General features: G+C 54.3%; 1 protein-coding gene across 2 annotated transcripts; it reads left to right on the top strand.

Moving 5' to 3' along the window:
- The first annotated feature begins 1,830 nt into the window (after positions 1–1,830).
- On the top strand, positions 1,831–15,903 carry Pdlim4 (PDZ and LIM domain 4). 2 transcript variants are annotated; one of them, XM_051168173.1, is made up of 7 exons: positions 1,831–1,990; positions 7,071–7,222; positions 10,794–10,872; positions 14,566–14,747; positions 14,935–15,098; positions 15,367–15,484; positions 15,587–15,903. In XM_051168173.1, the coding sequence occupies exons 1-7, from the start codon at positions 1,898–1,900 to the stop codon at positions 15,789–15,791; spliced, it is 993 nt and encodes a 330-aa protein (XP_051024130.1). In that variant the 5' UTR covers positions 1,831–1,897; the 3' UTR covers positions 15,792–15,903. The 2 variants fall into 2 exon arrangements, with proteins under 2 accessions (XP_051024130.1, XP_051024131.1); XM_051168174.1 differs by lacking the exon at positions 15,367–15,484 and having other exon boundaries at positions 15,587–15,805.
- The last annotated feature ends 289 nt before the right edge of the window (positions 15,904–16,192 follow it).

Here is a 16,192-nt window from a genome sequence, read left to right as displayed (position 1 = left end):
GCCTCATCTCCAGTCCTGTGAGAGAAGCGTCTGAAGATACCAACCAGCAAGGTCATATCCAGGAAGACTATGACACATCCCTTCCCAAGAGAAGGTAACAGTGGGATTTCAGGATGGGAAGATGGCAGGTCTTGGAGATGTGTAGATCAACAGAGAGAAGCAAGAACATCTGGTGAAAGTTCCCAGAATCCACTCTGAGGTTCTGAGGTGCACTGGGAGGGAACTTCCACAGATTCCTGAAGATTCCTGCTCTTTTTCCCTCCACCACCCCACCCCCAGTAAGGTTCATCACTGTCACATTTGCTCTGGCTCTTAAGAGTCCAGATGAGGGTGTCTCTGACCATGGCCCATGTGATATATAGTCAACCCTCAGGACAAACAGTGGTTAATGGTGGCTGAACCCATTCTACTCCATTTAGTAGGATCTAATTGCTGGGAATTTCTGGTCTACAGCCACCAGAGACCTACTATTCTGTTGGCCCTTCCCATGTCTGTCCGTCCATGTGAGCCCATGTTTGCATGAGGCCAAGCATAAACCTCCTCTACCACACAGTACTGTGAGCCCAGTGTCTACTCTCTGGGTGTCCTCCTCTTCCTCCACACACTCAAACATGCATCAGTGCCACACACATAATCCTTGTCTTTTCCTCTCCCAGCTGAGAAGATAGCAGCACCCTCCCTACCAGGAAGACATCCCTGGATGGGACACCCCTACTTTGTACCTCTCAAGGAGTCCTGGATGGACACGTTTTACTTTTAATCTTTCAAGCAGTCCCTCTTTTTGCCAGGTGTTAGAGATCCAACAGTCCACTCTCGTCTCACACCCCGTGAGCATCCTAACAGGGCCCTTACCTTCGGCTAAGACGGAGCACAGGGCTGCCAAGAATACTGACTACAGTCGGAGCCATCTCTGGGTCTGGAGAAGCTGTTGAGGGCTGATGTGATCAGATACCCAGAGAGTGAGTGGTCTGGACAAACCATGGCACTTCCGGAGGAAAAAGGACATCCCCTGGAGTGCAGGGGTTGGAAGTGAAGACCGTGGGGAGAGAAGGGCCCTGAGGGAAGAGTTCCAAATACTTCCTTCTCCAGCCGCTCTTCCTTTCCAGAAAGCTAAAAGACACAACACTCCTGGCCAACAAGATGACTCGAAGGGAGAGAAGGCCCAAAAAGCAGAGGGGTACCAGGAAATATCATGCACCTTGCATCTAGAAAGACGCCAGGCAGAGGTCAACTCCTCTAGGAAATCAGCTTGGCCTTTGCAAACTAGTTTGGGCACCTTTCTGTTTCTGCTCCACCCACATCCACCCCCAGCCGGGTAATAGACCCATAGACTGGTGCTGTCCTGGGTCTAAGTCCCTAATCCAGGGCTCCTCAGGCCCAAAGTTCCATCTGTGCTGGTGTTCAAAGGGCTTCGGTTGTGGAGAGGTAGGGAGGCAGGTCGGCCCTCCTGAACCTGGAAGTGGTTTGGGAAGAAGGCGCGGTCCCATCCCCCATCAGAGCCACCGCAGCCCTGCATCCCTCCCCCAGCTAGAGCACCGGCCCGTAAAAGAGACTTCAAAGGGCCGGTGCCTAGTGTCTGAGCTTCCACAGCCGGCTCGGCTCCACAGCCAGGCGGGACCCAGACATCGAAGAGGACCCTATTCTAGGGAGCTTCAATAAGCGGGTGGGGGTGTGTGGGGTTTAGCCTGGGAAAGTGAGGGGCGGATCCTCAGAGCCCCCAAAGTGGGAGGGTCGGGAGTCTGTGGGGCCAATCGGTGTGCGCGCGGGGCGCGGGCACAGACGGAGGGGGGTTCGGAGGCGGGCAGCCCGGGGGCGGGGCGCAGCGGCCAGGCGGCGGCAACGGCAGCGGCGACTCCTCCGTGTCCGGCTCCAGCTCTGGCTGCAGCTCAGGCCCGCGATGCCCCACTCGGTGACCCTGCGCGGCCCTTCTCCCTGGGGCTTCCGACTGGTGGGCGGCCGGGACTTCAGCGCGCCCCTCACCATCTCGCGGGTGAGTCCAACCCCCGCGGGGCTGCGGGATGGCCCCGGGGCTGAGACTTTGCCCTTGTAGTAGACCCAGGACCCCCGATCCTCGATATGTCCAAAGCTTGAAAGCAAAGGGTTGATCTAGGTGAACTGCATGCTGTAGAGGGGAGTTTCAGCTGGGCAGCGTAGCACCACCCCGCTTCCCGCACAGCCTGCCTGCCCCGTTTGGTGGAGAGACTCCCCAAGAGTTCACACACCAGTTTCCCGCAGCTGAGTTTCTTTAAGAGAATCACTGTGGGCCAGGGAAGAACCCTCAGACATTGGCCAGGAGTCTAGACAGCTCTACAGAGGCCCAGAAACTCCTCAGACCCAACCCTGCCTGAAGTTTTGGGGCAAAGTAACTGAAAGCCCATTTCCCCTATCAAAGGTCTGTATCAAAGGTCTGGGAGGTCCTCTGAGGATCTGCTGTTCCGAGAAGCTCACCCACTTCCCCCACTCTTAACTTCAATTTCTCCTCTCTGACCTCAGTCACTGGAGGGGAAGTGACCAAGAGGGACTGTTGGCTTCCAGGCCAGGGGGAGACTATGAGGCGTGATCCCCTTCCTTACAAGCTAACACAAAGCCAGACACCAGGACAGCCTCAGCCCAGTTCTTCAAGGGTCCCAGGACCATACCCTGCTCCTAGACCTGGGCCAAGGAGGAAAAGGAGTGGGCACAGCCTTCGAGAGGTGGTTGGGCTGAAGATAGCACAGGGAAGGAGCCCCAGGCCTGAGGCAGGGGATCCCCAGCCTTGGAGCCAAAAAAGAAGATAACTCAGCCTCTGTTCTTGGTGGCTCCCAGTTTGGAGGGAGGGGACAGTTATGGGATATGGACATCCCTTCTCCCCACAGAGGCTGTTTTGAGTCTTTGGGGACTTGGGTCCAGGGACCTGAGAACCACCTTCTTCTACTCTGGCCCAAGCATTTAGAGATTTCAGTGGTTACAGAAGAAGTAGACACTGGGTGGGTGTGGACCGGTGGAATCCTCTATATGGGGGCCCTGGTGACAGGCAGGACCAGCTGTCCTAGGAGGCCTCCCACATCTGTCTTCACCACTAGGTCCCTGGGGCCAAGTGAGGTCTGCCTTCAGCACATCCGGGACTCTTCCATCTCCCCGTTAGCCCTAGAGATACCTTCTCCGTGTGTGTGTTGGAGAGGGTTGGGGCGGGGTGGGTGGTGGGGGTGGGGGCCAGGCAGAGCATCTATGTCTGCCTGGTGGGTCATACCATGTATCTGCAGAGGAGGACTGGTGAGAGTGTTAGGCCAGCCAGCAGGCCAGGCACCCTGGGTGTGAGGGCGCTGACAGGCTCAGTGGCCAGGGCTGACTGCCGCAGGCGGCTGAGAGCTAAGACATCTGTTGCCCACGCGGCTGCCTGTCCAACAGGGAAAGGCCTCCACACGTCAGCAGAGGCTGCCCCGGCCTTGGTTGGCACTGATGGGAGACTTGGTGGGAGGAGATGTGAGCCCCTGATGGACGGACAGTTTGGGAAAGAAAAAAATACCCTTTATCCCCCCAAAGTAATGTGGCAGTAGCTCAGACATAAGGAGCCAGGGTGACTGAGCCTGGGTTTGGGTGGGATTTGGGGGATTTACAGAGCATGGGAGGCACAGGTCACAACTTGCCTAGCAGGTACCTCAGGGGCAACACTTACAGTGTCCTCACTAAAGGGCATCTAGATCCGTTCATGTATCCCTTTCAGAGCTCCTCTTATGTCTCCGGAGTCTTCCTTACCCAGAATCCAGTAGAAAGGGAGAGCTTCATACAGACAGTGGGGTAGCCAATGTTTAGCTGGGCTGCAAGCTTACAGTCGTGGCCCAGAAAGCCTCTGGGATCCCCAAGAACGATGTACAGGGCTTCTTCCTTATAGGCAAACCAATGGCTACTGGCCTTGTCCAAGCATCGCAGTGTGCCAGGCCCCACCCTATCCAGTGTTGGAATCTGCACCTCCCCAGCAACCAGTCCCTGGAAGGAGCATTGCTGTATGCCTAGCCTCTATAGAGATGTTATGTGCCATAAGTGTCCCCAGAAGTCCCCATAACAATCCTTGCCACTCCTGGCCTCACACTGTAGACTGGGACACTGAAGCAGAGAAGTTAAAGTACACAGGGAAGGTGGGATATGAGCCAGAATCCAGGCCTCTTTGGAGAGATAATACGACCCTCTGTGGCTCCCACCCACCACAGGCTTCTGCAGTGGGCACAGCAGGGGCTCAAAAGCAACAGGTGAGACGACTGGCTCAGTCTGAGCCCAGCAGTAAGGCTCTGACCTTACTGCTCCCTTCTTTCTTTGGTCTGTCTGGTTATCTTGTACCACACAGCTGAACTACTGGCTAAATTCCACCCCATCCAGTGATTTCCTTGAATAGAATATTCCATGGTTCCCAACCCCATGAGAAACGCCCGTGTCTCACCCCAGGGCCTGTAGATGCTACAAAATCTGATCCCTGTGACTTCTCTGACTTGGTCACTCCCTTGTTCCCTTCACTAATGATGCTACAAGTCACACAAGCCTCCTTCCGCCTCTCCTAGATAAGCCGTTATAATGCTGGGTTCCCACCTGGAATGTTATCCCCACCTGGGACGCGCTCTTTCTTTTTGCAGCAAAGCACAGTGGTTAACAGTGTATGCTTTGATTTGGACCTAGCTGGCCTGGGTTAGAATTCTGACTCAGCCATTTATTAATTAAACATTTCTTTGTCTTCTTTGGACCTCGGTTGCCCAGTCTAGGAAATGGGCTTGCCTTGAGAACCCGGGAGACAATGCAGGCTGAGGGCAGTTGGGAGTCACCGTTTCCTGGCTTCGAGCCCTCTTTGACCAGAACTCCCCAAGCTCAATGGAGCTGGCCACATCCCAGCCACCTCTGCTTCCAGGAACTTCCTCCACCTACAGGGACCTGAATACATCCCTTGTGCTGGCTGAGTCATCTTGTAGCCAGCAAGCCCTGAGGAAGAAGACTGCTGTCCACTGGGGGGCTAGGCCAGGTGTGCCCCTGCTCCAAGGCTTTCTTTGTCCATCTATAGGTAGGCATGAGAATAGCTGTGGCTTCACCTAGTGACTGAGAGGTTGCCCCGTGCAGACATGGTAAAGTGCTGGCAGGCATCAGGTATTTCGCGAGGAGCAGGGAACCCTGAGCAAAAGCTTCACAGGAGAATGGGGTCAGATGGTGCCAAGTGGGCACCTGCCCCAAGAGGACAGGCTTGTGCAAGTGCCTGGCGCCCAAGCCCAGTGAGTGAATATTTATGGTGGACTGGTTGGCTAAGGCATCACGCTTTATAAGAGAATGTTCCTTGAGGGAGATGGGAAGATAACGCAGTACAGTGCTTGCCATGTAAACGCGTGGACCGAGTTTAATCTCTAGCCCCCACCCCCCACCCCCCACTAAAAAAGCCAGGCGCAAGTCTAGAGAGATGGCTGTGTAGGTAAAATGCTTGCCTAAGGATCTGAGTTTGGATCCCAAGGGCTCATGGGAAATCTGGATATGGCAAAGCATGACTGTAACCTGCACTGGGGTAGGTGGTGCCAGACAAGACAGATCCCAGAAGCTCACAGGCCAGAGAGTCTTGCCAGAAATGGTGAACTCCAGGTTCACCAAGAATGCCCGGTAGTGCACTCAGACGGCAGAGGCAGGCGGGTCCCTGAGTTCAAGGCCAGCCTGGTCTACAGAGCAAATTCCAGGACAGCCAGAGCTACACAGAGAAACCCTGTCTTGAAAAACAAAACAACAACCCACAAACAAAGAAACAAAAAGACCCTGCCTCAAAACAACAAAGGCAGAAAGCAACAGAGGAGGACACTGGATGCCAACCCCTGGCTTCTATACACGCGCACACAGGAGGCAAGAGAGCATGCAGGCGCGCACGCATGGAGTATACTCATACCACACGTGGGGGGTTGGGAGGAGAAAAAAATATTTCTTGAGGCACACTATTTCAGGGTAAGGCGGCTTGGGCAGTGCCCACATCCAGCTTCTAGCCAAGGAACTGCCAGCACCTGGCTTTGTCCACTCTCTATTGGGAACTGGTTGAGCTGAGCCTGCCTGGGTTGCCAAGAGTTCCCACCCCAGCCCCACTGATAGGAGCAAGGTCATCAGCAACTCTTAAACCACAGAGAGGTGCCGGCTATTGATACCGGGCAGGAATGAAGACTCCCTGTCTGTTCTCTATTTGTTTCCAGGGTGCCCTGCCGCCTCCGTGCCCAGGGTTCTTATTTAGATATCCCGAGTCCTTCCCCTCCCTCCTCGCATGACCTCCATCAGATGACCAAAGGTGCTTGAGTCTGTTTGGGTTAATAGAAGACACTAGGGGGTCCTGCAGATGAAGTTAGGACCCCAGAGTATAGGCTAGTAGTTGGAACTGGATGGCTTTGAACTTGCCTAAGGAGGCAAGATGTACACACTTCTTCCTTTAATCGTAATAATGCATTAGCAAGGGGTGCAGGTAATGTGGGCACAAGGCTCAAGGGGTTACTGTCAGAGGAACTGGGCTCTGTGCTGAAGCCTGAATGAAGAGAGGGCTAGTTAGTAGCCTAGGCTAATGTGTCAGGAGAACGCACCAGGTGGAAGGCACAGCGTGTGGAAGTAAAGATGGGTGTGCTGTCTGGTGCTTTGGAGCACCCTACAGGTGTGTAGATGGGGTTAACCATAGCATGTGGGAACAGATGGTTGTATGGTGGGCCTGAGAGGTGAGATTCAACTAAGGTCAAGGGCTGCTCGAGTAGGGTATGGCAAGTGAAATACTTAGGACGTGGCCATGCTCTGTGTGCATCTGAGTAGATGTGTTCTTGTGTGTCTGGGTGTCTGTCCCTTGCATGTCTTAGTGTACCCATACAGACTATAAAGTGGCATCCACTTGTCCCAGGCTAGAGGAAGCCCCTCATATATCCTTACATCTAATAAAGTCTGAAGGGGCTGGAGCCTGAAGTTTTGAAATCAGAGGCCACGAGGGAGCCTCAGCCAGGCTCTTGGTTTGCCCACTTACAAGTAAGTCACACTGACTTCTGAGGCTGATGGAAATCTAGTGTAGAAGGTCACAGAAAGACTGTGCCAACCACGTGATCTTCTAACCACAGGTTCATGCTGGGAGCAAAGCTGCCCTGGCTGCCCTGTGCCCAGGTGACCTGATCCAAGCCATCAACGGCGAGAGCACAGAGCTCATGACACACCTGGAGGCCCAGAACCGTATTAAAGGCTGCCACGATCACCTCACACTCTCTGTAAGCAGGTGAGCGTGGGCCAGAGAGGTGAAAGGAGATGGGCGAAGGGGTGGGGTGGGGGTGGCGGGGGGGTGGGGTGCCGGCCAGCCTGAACCGACACCGCCTTTCTGCCTCAACTCTGAGCACCTCATCCAGGACCGACCTAAGGTGCTGGGGGTGGGGGGCAGGGTGCCTGAATAGCTCTGGTTAGAGCTGGGAGCAGCCTTTACAATTCAGGGCTCAGAGTGCTTTGTTGCCCTGTGGCAGCAGAAATAAGATCTTATGCTGGGTGGCACACACCTGTTGTCCCCATACCTGGAAGGCTGAGATAGGAGAAGCAAGAATTCAAGGTTAACCTGAGCTGTGTGGTAAGATCTCAAAACAACAACAAAACCCCACCAAATCCTTCCCCCTTATCCAAGAGACCAGTTTGATGAATAGCTCATTTTCAAACTAACCTTAAAATGTAAAGCCCCATTTTACAGATGAAACTAGTGAGGTAGAGGGCACTTAGAGCCACATAACCAAGCAATAGAGAGTAAATGCACAGGAGCTCTCTCTCTCCTCTCTCCTCTCTGTCTTTCCTTCCTCCCTCCTCCCCCCTTCCTTTAGTGGCTGCCAACGTTTCTGACCGATCCCACAGCTGTTCTGCCTCTACAGCTGTCTTTACCAGGGCCTATGACTCTGCTCTGGTTTAATCTGGATTTGGAACAAGCTTTCCTTCCATGGACCGTGTAACTCTGTGCATCCCATCATAGGGATGGGGGTGTGGACGAAGGTGCTGGGATGAAGGTTCAGGCCTCTGCTTTGCTCAGGCCCTGGTTCTTTAATCAGTTCCCACTAGCAGTTGGCTTTCTTCAAGCTGAGTGAGATCTCCCAGGCTGCCTTCCCTGCCTGGGCTTAGAGACACAGCTAGCTCACATTTGCCACAATTGCTGCTGCTAGCAGGGACTTTCCACGACCCCCTGTGGATCTGTGTGGGCAAAAACCATCCCCAAACCACAACCCAGTTAACTCATGCCTGACCGATCCATTGGCTCAGAGGCTTTACATGTGACCAGAAGGCTTATAAGGTAGCCCCTGTTTGTGACCAGGTCCCTATTGGGGTTAGGAATCTCAGATGTGCCCTGGGCTCTGAGCAGCCCCACTGAAAGTCTGTGCTCCATTTGGCACACAGCAGGGACCCCCCAGCTTAATCTAGACAGTTCTATCTTAGGTATCCCCAGGAGCTCCATGAGCCCATTCCTTCCTCTCTGCCAGGCTGAGGCATGGCTGGTTAAGGAAAGCTTTGCCCGCAAGTAGCCTCTGAAGCCTCGCAGCTTGGCTGGGTTCCTGGGCCCTGACTCACCTCTGGCTTTGTTCTCTAGCATGAATGAGGGCAGCCCTAGGGATGGCGGAGCCGTGGGGAGGCTCAAAGGGTCCTGAGTCAGGAGATTCCCAGAGAGAATGATGTCAGGGATGGTAGCGGGGTGGAGATCCCCTTCCTTCCTTCCTTCCTTCCCTGCTCATTTGTTCCAACCTAGGCATGGATGGAGCCAGGGGGCCACTGCCCTGTTGCATTTTGGGAATTACAGTCTCAGTGGCCATGGAGCAGATGAGAGCACGTGGCCCCTGTGGAAGGGCCATCTGCCTTCCAATGTGAGCTTTAGCTCTGCCCCCAAACTTCTCCCACATCAGGGGCTGCCTTGTGAGGAGGTGCCAGGCTCACTCAGTCAGAATAAAAACACAGGGCTTTCTCCCCCTCCGCTATCTCCCATCCTCCCTCACACCAGACTTGGCAGGGATTTGATGACAGAGCCACCTACGCTAGAGCCTCAACCCAACTCTCTTCCTACTGGGCCCATCTACAAGGCCTCTGTCCCTGCACCCTGTCCAGCCCATTCCTCAAGGCGTATGCCTGAGCCCCAGATAGCTCCTCTAGCCCTTTAATGGGATCTGCAGAGGGTCTCCCTCATGACCTGGCTAGAGGGAGGGACTTGGCATTCTTCTACCAGCTTCCTTGCCTCTGGTGCCCTGCTGACTTCCCCCAACAGCCTGGGATATTCAGGAAAGGCCTTGTTTCCCTTGAGACTTATTTTACATGGAGCCAAAACCAGGCATCCAACACTTCAAGTCAGATCACATCGATTGGGCCTGTTCTATAGATCATACCAACTACAGCTCTGCCACAGGTAGTCTCTATTTCCATCACTTGGGACCTTCGCATAGCCTGACCTTTGCTTCTTCTTTTGTTTAAAGACGGGCAACTGGAGTCACTTGCACCTCCCCCCCCAAAAAAGTGGATTCAATACATGACTAAGCCCTCCATCTTTATCTGACACCGTGGCTCACTCTCTCCTAGCACTGGGCACTTTGTGCCCTCTGACCCTTAGACCCCAGGCTTGTGCCATTTGGGCAGGTGCTTAGAAAACTAGAAGGTAAAAGGCATACCTGGTGTGCCATACTGGAGTTCAGAGTAGGCAAAGGACACGGCTGGAGCTATTTTAAAGGAATCAGTCACTCGGGAACCTGGCTGAGTGGCTGGCTACAGAGAGGCCTGTGAGGAAAGGCTTGCCTCCAGAAGACTGTGTGCAGCCTGAATAGAGGCGAGGAGCACAGAGTCAGTGTGGACACAGTGTTAGACCACTGAGCCATTGAGCTGGATGTGGCAGCACACACTTTTAATCCCAGCACTGGGAAGCAGAGGTAGGTGGATTGCTGTAAGTTCAAGGCCAACCTGGTCTACATAGTGAGTTCCAGGACACCCAGGACTATAAAGAGAGATCTTGTCTCAAAATAATAAATAAAAAATCTCTGAACCAACCAACCAAGGAGAGGAGGCAAGAGTGAGCCTTTGAGAGGCCCCAGAAGGCCTCTTGGTTTAGGGACATTATTTCCACTATCTAGCCAGCCTTGCTATATACATCGCCTGCCAACCCAGGCTTGCCTTTCATGGAGCTACTGAGTGGCAGGGCCCAGCCCATTGCCTTTAGGCCCGTCTGTCCTGCTTATGGCAGGTTTACGATGTTTTTCTCCCTCCTGAGTGGTGTTTGGCTTTTGGTTTCTATGGTGAAGCAGGAATTTCCTAATGGCCTGTTTCCCATCTGGGCTGGGCAGACATCAGTGATGACTCTGCCTGAGTGGGTGGAGGCCTCAGGATGGGAGGTGCTCCCCCACAGCCTTCATTTCACCTCCCTAAGAGCCACCCAGGCCCCGGCCAAAGGCTATGGAGGTCAGAGGATGAACAGGACGGGCTCCCGGCTAATCCAAGTGTGAGGCCTGGCTTGCCTTGCTGTGATCTGAGCCGCCTGGAGTGGAGTTTCTGTAGGCCACAGTGAGGGAGAAGAGTGTCTGAGCTGCAAGGCCTCTCCTGCAAAGAAAGGCAAGAGGCCACTGGCAGGGAAGTGAACACACAGCCCTGACCCAGGAGGGCAACAGACCTGAGCTCTTAGCTCCTTGCTTCTGCAGACACCCCTATGCTGGAGGGGAGGGGCATGTTGAGACATGGCCCTTCTCCCTACTCTGAGCCCCAAGCCTAAGCTCCCCACCTTCCCTGGTTCTCAGGCATGGGTGGGGGGACTGATAGGCAGATCTATCTCACCACCCCAATTCCTGCTGCAGGCCTGAGAACAAGAACTGGCCCAGCGCCCCTGAGGACAAGGCACAGGCACATAGGATCCACATTGATCCTGAGTCGCAGGTATGTACAGACATTACTCGCCTGGCCCAGCTGGCTTCGAGTGAAAGGGCACAGGAGCCAGGCACAGCCTACAGATTTCCCCCATATTCAGATGGCCAGGATATACAAAAGTAGAAGGCTTCTCTGGGACATGCCTGCCTCTACCCCTTGCTCCTGAGGGAGTGAGCACCTGCAGTAGGCTTGTCCTGACGCCAAATTATCCTGCATTCTTGGCAAGGGTGCCTGTGACAGGCCGAGTCTTGGGCTAGGTCTTGGCTCAGGGTTTCCACACGAGGAGCTAAGGTTTACTCCCATACCCAAAGGTGCCCAATCAAAAAGAAGGCAACAGGCTTGGAGAGAGATGGGGGTGGGGAGATGGCAGCCTCAAGCTGTGAGGGATCTTAGGCTATGGCCACTCCTGTCTTGCACTAGCCTTATGTACTCTGTCTGGAGTTGGAGAGTTCTCTCTTGGTGTCACATAGAAGTTGCAACTGTTGCCGGCCTTCAGGAGAGTGAGGGAACTGGCAACTGTAGGATCTCAGGAGAGGGGTGACCAGACTCATACCTAGACCTTGCTCTACATCTTTGGATAAGGTCAATCCTGGGCTAATCTGTGATGTGGCTTGATCCAGACCATCCAACATGTGAGGAGTGGCTTTGGGGTCTGCTTTTGTCTGCTCTCTCCATATTGAAGGAAAAGGACCAGAACAGAGAAGAAGGTTTCAACAAGAAGGCAGAGGGGGCTCCCCAGAGGAAGGGTATCCAAGCCCAAACTCGAGGACCTAGACGGGAGGGCGTGGGAAGAGGACATGTCCTCAGTGAGCACTTACAAGCCCAGGGATGAGTGTGCCATGGGGTCAGAGGTCAGAGCAGTGAGAAGGTAGGGCTGGGGAAGGCAGAGGATGAGGCGAGGCATAGCTACCAAGAGGCTCTTAGGTCCTTTGTCCCAGACTTCACCTTGTCCTGAGAATCTTCTCCATCTTAGGAGCTTGCTTTGCTTTATCTGAGGCCCTTCGGGCAGAGAGAGGAGGACAGATTTGGCAGAAAACCCAGGCAACAAGGAGCAGATGGGCAGTTCCTGTGAGATACCCAACTCCTCTCAGGGCACCAGTGCTGAAAGGACAGGGCAGTCACCAGAGGCTCAAGGCCAGTGGGTTCCAGAGACCAGGGGCTGCCAAGAGGCTCCCTATGGGGTTGGAAAGCTGGGGTGCAGAACGGCCTCCCTGAGGGGTTGGGAGGCTGAGAGGTAGAGGGGCTTCTCCCGGGTCCCATTCTTTTCCCTCACAGTCTCTCCCACTGATGGCCCTTACTGTAAGGGGAGTGAATTTCCACAAACAATGGAGCAGTCTCCCCAGCTGTTTGCCCCCCTTTTGTACTTAAAAGGTCCTAGGCTCCATGGGTGGCGACAAAAAAACACCCTCCCCGCCCCTGCAGGGCTGTGTCCCCAGGAGCACAGACACAGGGCTCATTGTCCCCACACTGCTCCCACCCTCTGAGTGTGGGGGTGGGGCTGGCTGGAACCATCTGACAAGAAGGAAGCCACACTTAGCCCTAGGGCAACACAGGGCACCCTTGGCGCGTACCCCCAAGTGGAATGGGACAGGGGAACTGCAGCCTTAGGACCACATTCTCTGCAAGGCCACAGAAGACCCTCTTTTCTCAAGGCCCATGTGTAACAGAAGGCACATGGGCCACCTAGGGCGGGCGAAGCATAGCGCTAAGGAAAGCTTTCTGGAGTGTGGGGGGGGGGCGAACACCCACACTGCTGAGAGCCCAAGGCCGAGCCACCTATTCCGTTAGGTGCAGTGTTCACCTCTGTTCACATTGAGTAGCCAACGTCTTGCCATTAACATTCTTCTGAGACTTTAGCAAGCACACCTGTAGCTCAGGGCGGGAAGCCTGCGGTACACTGCCACCCAAAGAGAGGACACAGAGGAAAGGGCGGGCATGCAGGATTTCCCGCCAACAGTCATTCAGCCCGACACCACACTAAGCGCTTGGTGCATAGTCAGTTCTCTTATCTTCTACCGAGGAGCTGTGGTATGGGTGCCATCCCATTCTCCAGGTTAGGGGAAGAAACAGTTGCAGAGAGATGAAAAAAAAAAAAAAAAACTGTACCAGTTAGTGACAGAACTGTCACTCAAATACATACTGAGGTCACCACTGAGTTCAGACCTAGAAAAACTGCTGCATGGGTGGCCATGGGAGGGGCTGCAGCTCACTAATGACCCTGCAGTCAGTCAGCTCCCACACCCTGCTGGGTTGTGGGGGGCAGGGGGGTCAGCGAGGACCTCCATCCTCCTGGGCTCTGGTTCCTGACTCCCATTCCTCTTTTTCCATTGAAGTCTCCTGCAGAGCCTAGCCCCACCCCCTCCCCAGTCCTACCCCTACCCAACCACAACCCATCTGGTCCCCATTAGCGTCTAGCCCTGCCTGCCTCCCTGTCTACCCTGCAGACACATGTGTGAGAGTGCTCAGGTTTCTAGGGGCTTTCATTGGGCCTGATGGGGGACTGGGGTCCTGCTGCTGCTGCTGCTGCTGCTGCTGCTGCTGCTGCTGCTGCTGTTGCCACCACAGCAGCATTGATGGGGCCCTACTTGGCCAGGAGGCCTCTTGCTTTTGTTGGAATTTGGGGGGTGGGTGTCCTGCAAAGATTTAAGAATTAAGGCAGAGCCAAGCTTGACTGTTCTGGTGCTAGAAGCTGCCAGAGCCCAAGCTGATCTCTTTCTTGCTAGGAAAGAGACCTCACCCAGGCTCTCTGTCCACACTGCAGAGCAGAAAGGCATATATTCATATGATAACATATATGTGTGTGTGTGTGTGTGTGTGTGTGTGTGTGTGTGTGTGTGTGTATCCAGGTTGAGACACACCCATGGCCCTAAATGAGGCTGCTTTGCCTGCCAGCTCAGGTTTAACCACAAGGCCTTTCCAGGGATGATCAGCACTGGCTCCCAGCGTGTGTGACCTTGCATAAATGAATAGGAGTACGTAGGGAGATTGGCTGGTGTGTGTGTATTGTCCTTACCTATATGTGTGTCTTAAATGCACTTGTGAAAGTATGTGTGCCCCTGTTCACATTGCCATGGGTGTGCTTGTATACCTGTGGAGTGAGCACAGCTTTGGACTCTGCATGGACACAGGCACCCAGACCCTCCCTGTTCAGACCCACACCACAGAGCCCCTATCCTATCCTTAATAAGCTGAGTGGCAAGCTCAGGTCATGAATGCTAGGCTGCTCTTGGGGTGGTCGGGGTCAGTCTCTGCTCCTTGTCTGCTCTGCCCCAAGAAAGCTGTCTTTTGTAGCTTTCCTGGAGAGCAGGGGATAGGATCCAGGCCCAGGGGAGCTGACCTTGTGGTAGCACCCCTGCACCTTAGACTTGCCTCTGAACGGCCTTCAAGAAAGCACTAAGGGTCCTTTCTGACTATAGGATAAGAGTTCCCTTTTGTATTTTCAGCCATGGACCCATTTGCTGGCTGGGCACCATAGCCAACCAACCAACATAGAGGCCTGGCATAGCAGGGTGAAGGAAAGTACATGTCAATAGAAACATCAGAGGTCAGAGAGCTCCCAGTGCTGTTACGGGAGCCTAGAGATGACAGAGCAGTGCTCAACAGTGGACTTAGACAACTGGCATAGCAGGGTGGAGGAGGAGAGTTAACAGGAATGCTCAAAGGCCAGAGGGCCTCCTAGTGCCTCCAGCCTCACTCTTACAGGATGGCAGTCCAGCCACCAGCAGGCGGTCCTCAGTCTCTGGGACTGGGCTGGAAGACATCAGATCAGGCCTGGCATCTCCTTATGGTCAGCCACCTCGCCTTCCAGTCCCTCACAATGGCAGCAGCAATGAAGTCACCCTGCCAGCCCAGATGAGCGCTCTGCATGTGTCTCCACCCCCCAGGTAGGACAGAGGCCAGGCCTTTGAAGCCACACCCAGGCCCATTTTAATCCTTCAAATCTTAGCCGTTCTTATCCCAGCCCCTAAGGCTTGATCTTAGAAACTTCACATCGTTATCATCTGACTTATAAAGGCTGCCAGAGCCAAGGCTGGACTTACCACACAAGCCTTCCATCTCTCTCCTTGCCAGTGCTGACACAGCCCGGGTTCTCCCTCGGAACCGGGACTGCAGGGTGGACCTGGGTTCAGAGGTATACAGGATGTTAAGGGAGCCAGCAGAGCCAACAGCCTCGGAGCCCAAGCAGTCTGGGTCGTTCCGCTACTTGCAAGGAATGCTAGAGGCTGGTGAAGGTGGTAAGAGTCCCAACACCTCCCCCCTTCCCCCCTCCCTTCTCCCTACAGTGCCCCAGCCCACTCTCCACACTTCTTCCATCTCTCTCTCTCTCTCTCCAACTCTTTTCTGTGCCTTCGCCAAGCTTTCACTTTCTGATTTCCACTCCATCACCTAGTGGCTTCCCCTCAAGGCTTCTTCTGGTGTCCAGGGTCCAGAAGCAACATCCTGCTAAAACTGGGGTTCTTATCTCACCTACCCCATTCATACCACCTGCACTCTGGATTTCAGGGGAGCGGCCTGGGTCTGGTGGTCCCCGGAACCTCAAGCCAGCAGCCAGCAAGCTGGGTGCTCCACTGAGTGGCCTGCAGGGCCTACCAGAGTGCACGCGCTGTGGCCACGGGATCGTGTGAGTACCCACCCCACTCGCCTGCACCACCACGACTCCCACCTCTGTTTTCCAGGGCCCTAGAATCTGTCAGTCACCTGTCCCTCTGTTCCCCCACGACAGGGGAACCATCGTCAAGGCAAGGGACAAGCTCTACCATCCCGAGTGCTTCATGTGTAGCGACTGTGGCCTGAATCTCAAGCAGCGTGGATACTTCTTCCTAGATGAACGATTGTACTGCGAGAACCACGCCAAGGCGCGAGTCAAGCCACCAGAGGGGTACGACGTGGTGGCGGTGTACCCCAATGCCAAGGTGGAACTCGTCTGAGCTGGAAAATCCTATCTTGCCCCTTCCTCACTTAATATCCCCTCATGGCCCGTGTAAATATATGTCTTTTTGGCCTCTCTAATAAAGTCCCTCTGCTTACCCTGGAACCAGCTGCTATTTGGCTGGCTAGCCTCCAGTACAGGCCAGAGCTCTAATGTGCTGTACGATCAGTTCAGGTGCCAGGCCTGTGCTAGACAATGGTGAAGCCAGACTGGCCTCATGTTTCTCCCGCAACCTTGGTTGGATGGCAGACTAAGTCATAAGGGATAGGTTTGTTAATACTGAAGTCCAGTGCTGCAGTGTGATAAGGAGTCTGGCCTGAGTGAGGTCAGGAAAGATGATAGCTGGGAACACAGAGGTAAGGAAGACAAGAGTTCTCTAAAGTCAGGAACTACGCAAAG

The sequence above is a fragment of the Acomys russatus genome, chromosome 25 (genome assembly GCF_903995435.1).
Source record: "Acomys russatus chromosome 25, mAcoRus1.1, whole genome shotgun sequence".
NCBI classification, from domain to species: domain Eukaryota; kingdom Metazoa; phylum Chordata; class Mammalia; order Rodentia; family Muridae; genus Acomys; species Acomys russatus.
The sequence above is the reverse complement of the archived record's forward strand: the minus strand, read 5'-3'. Positions and strand labels throughout refer to the sequence as shown.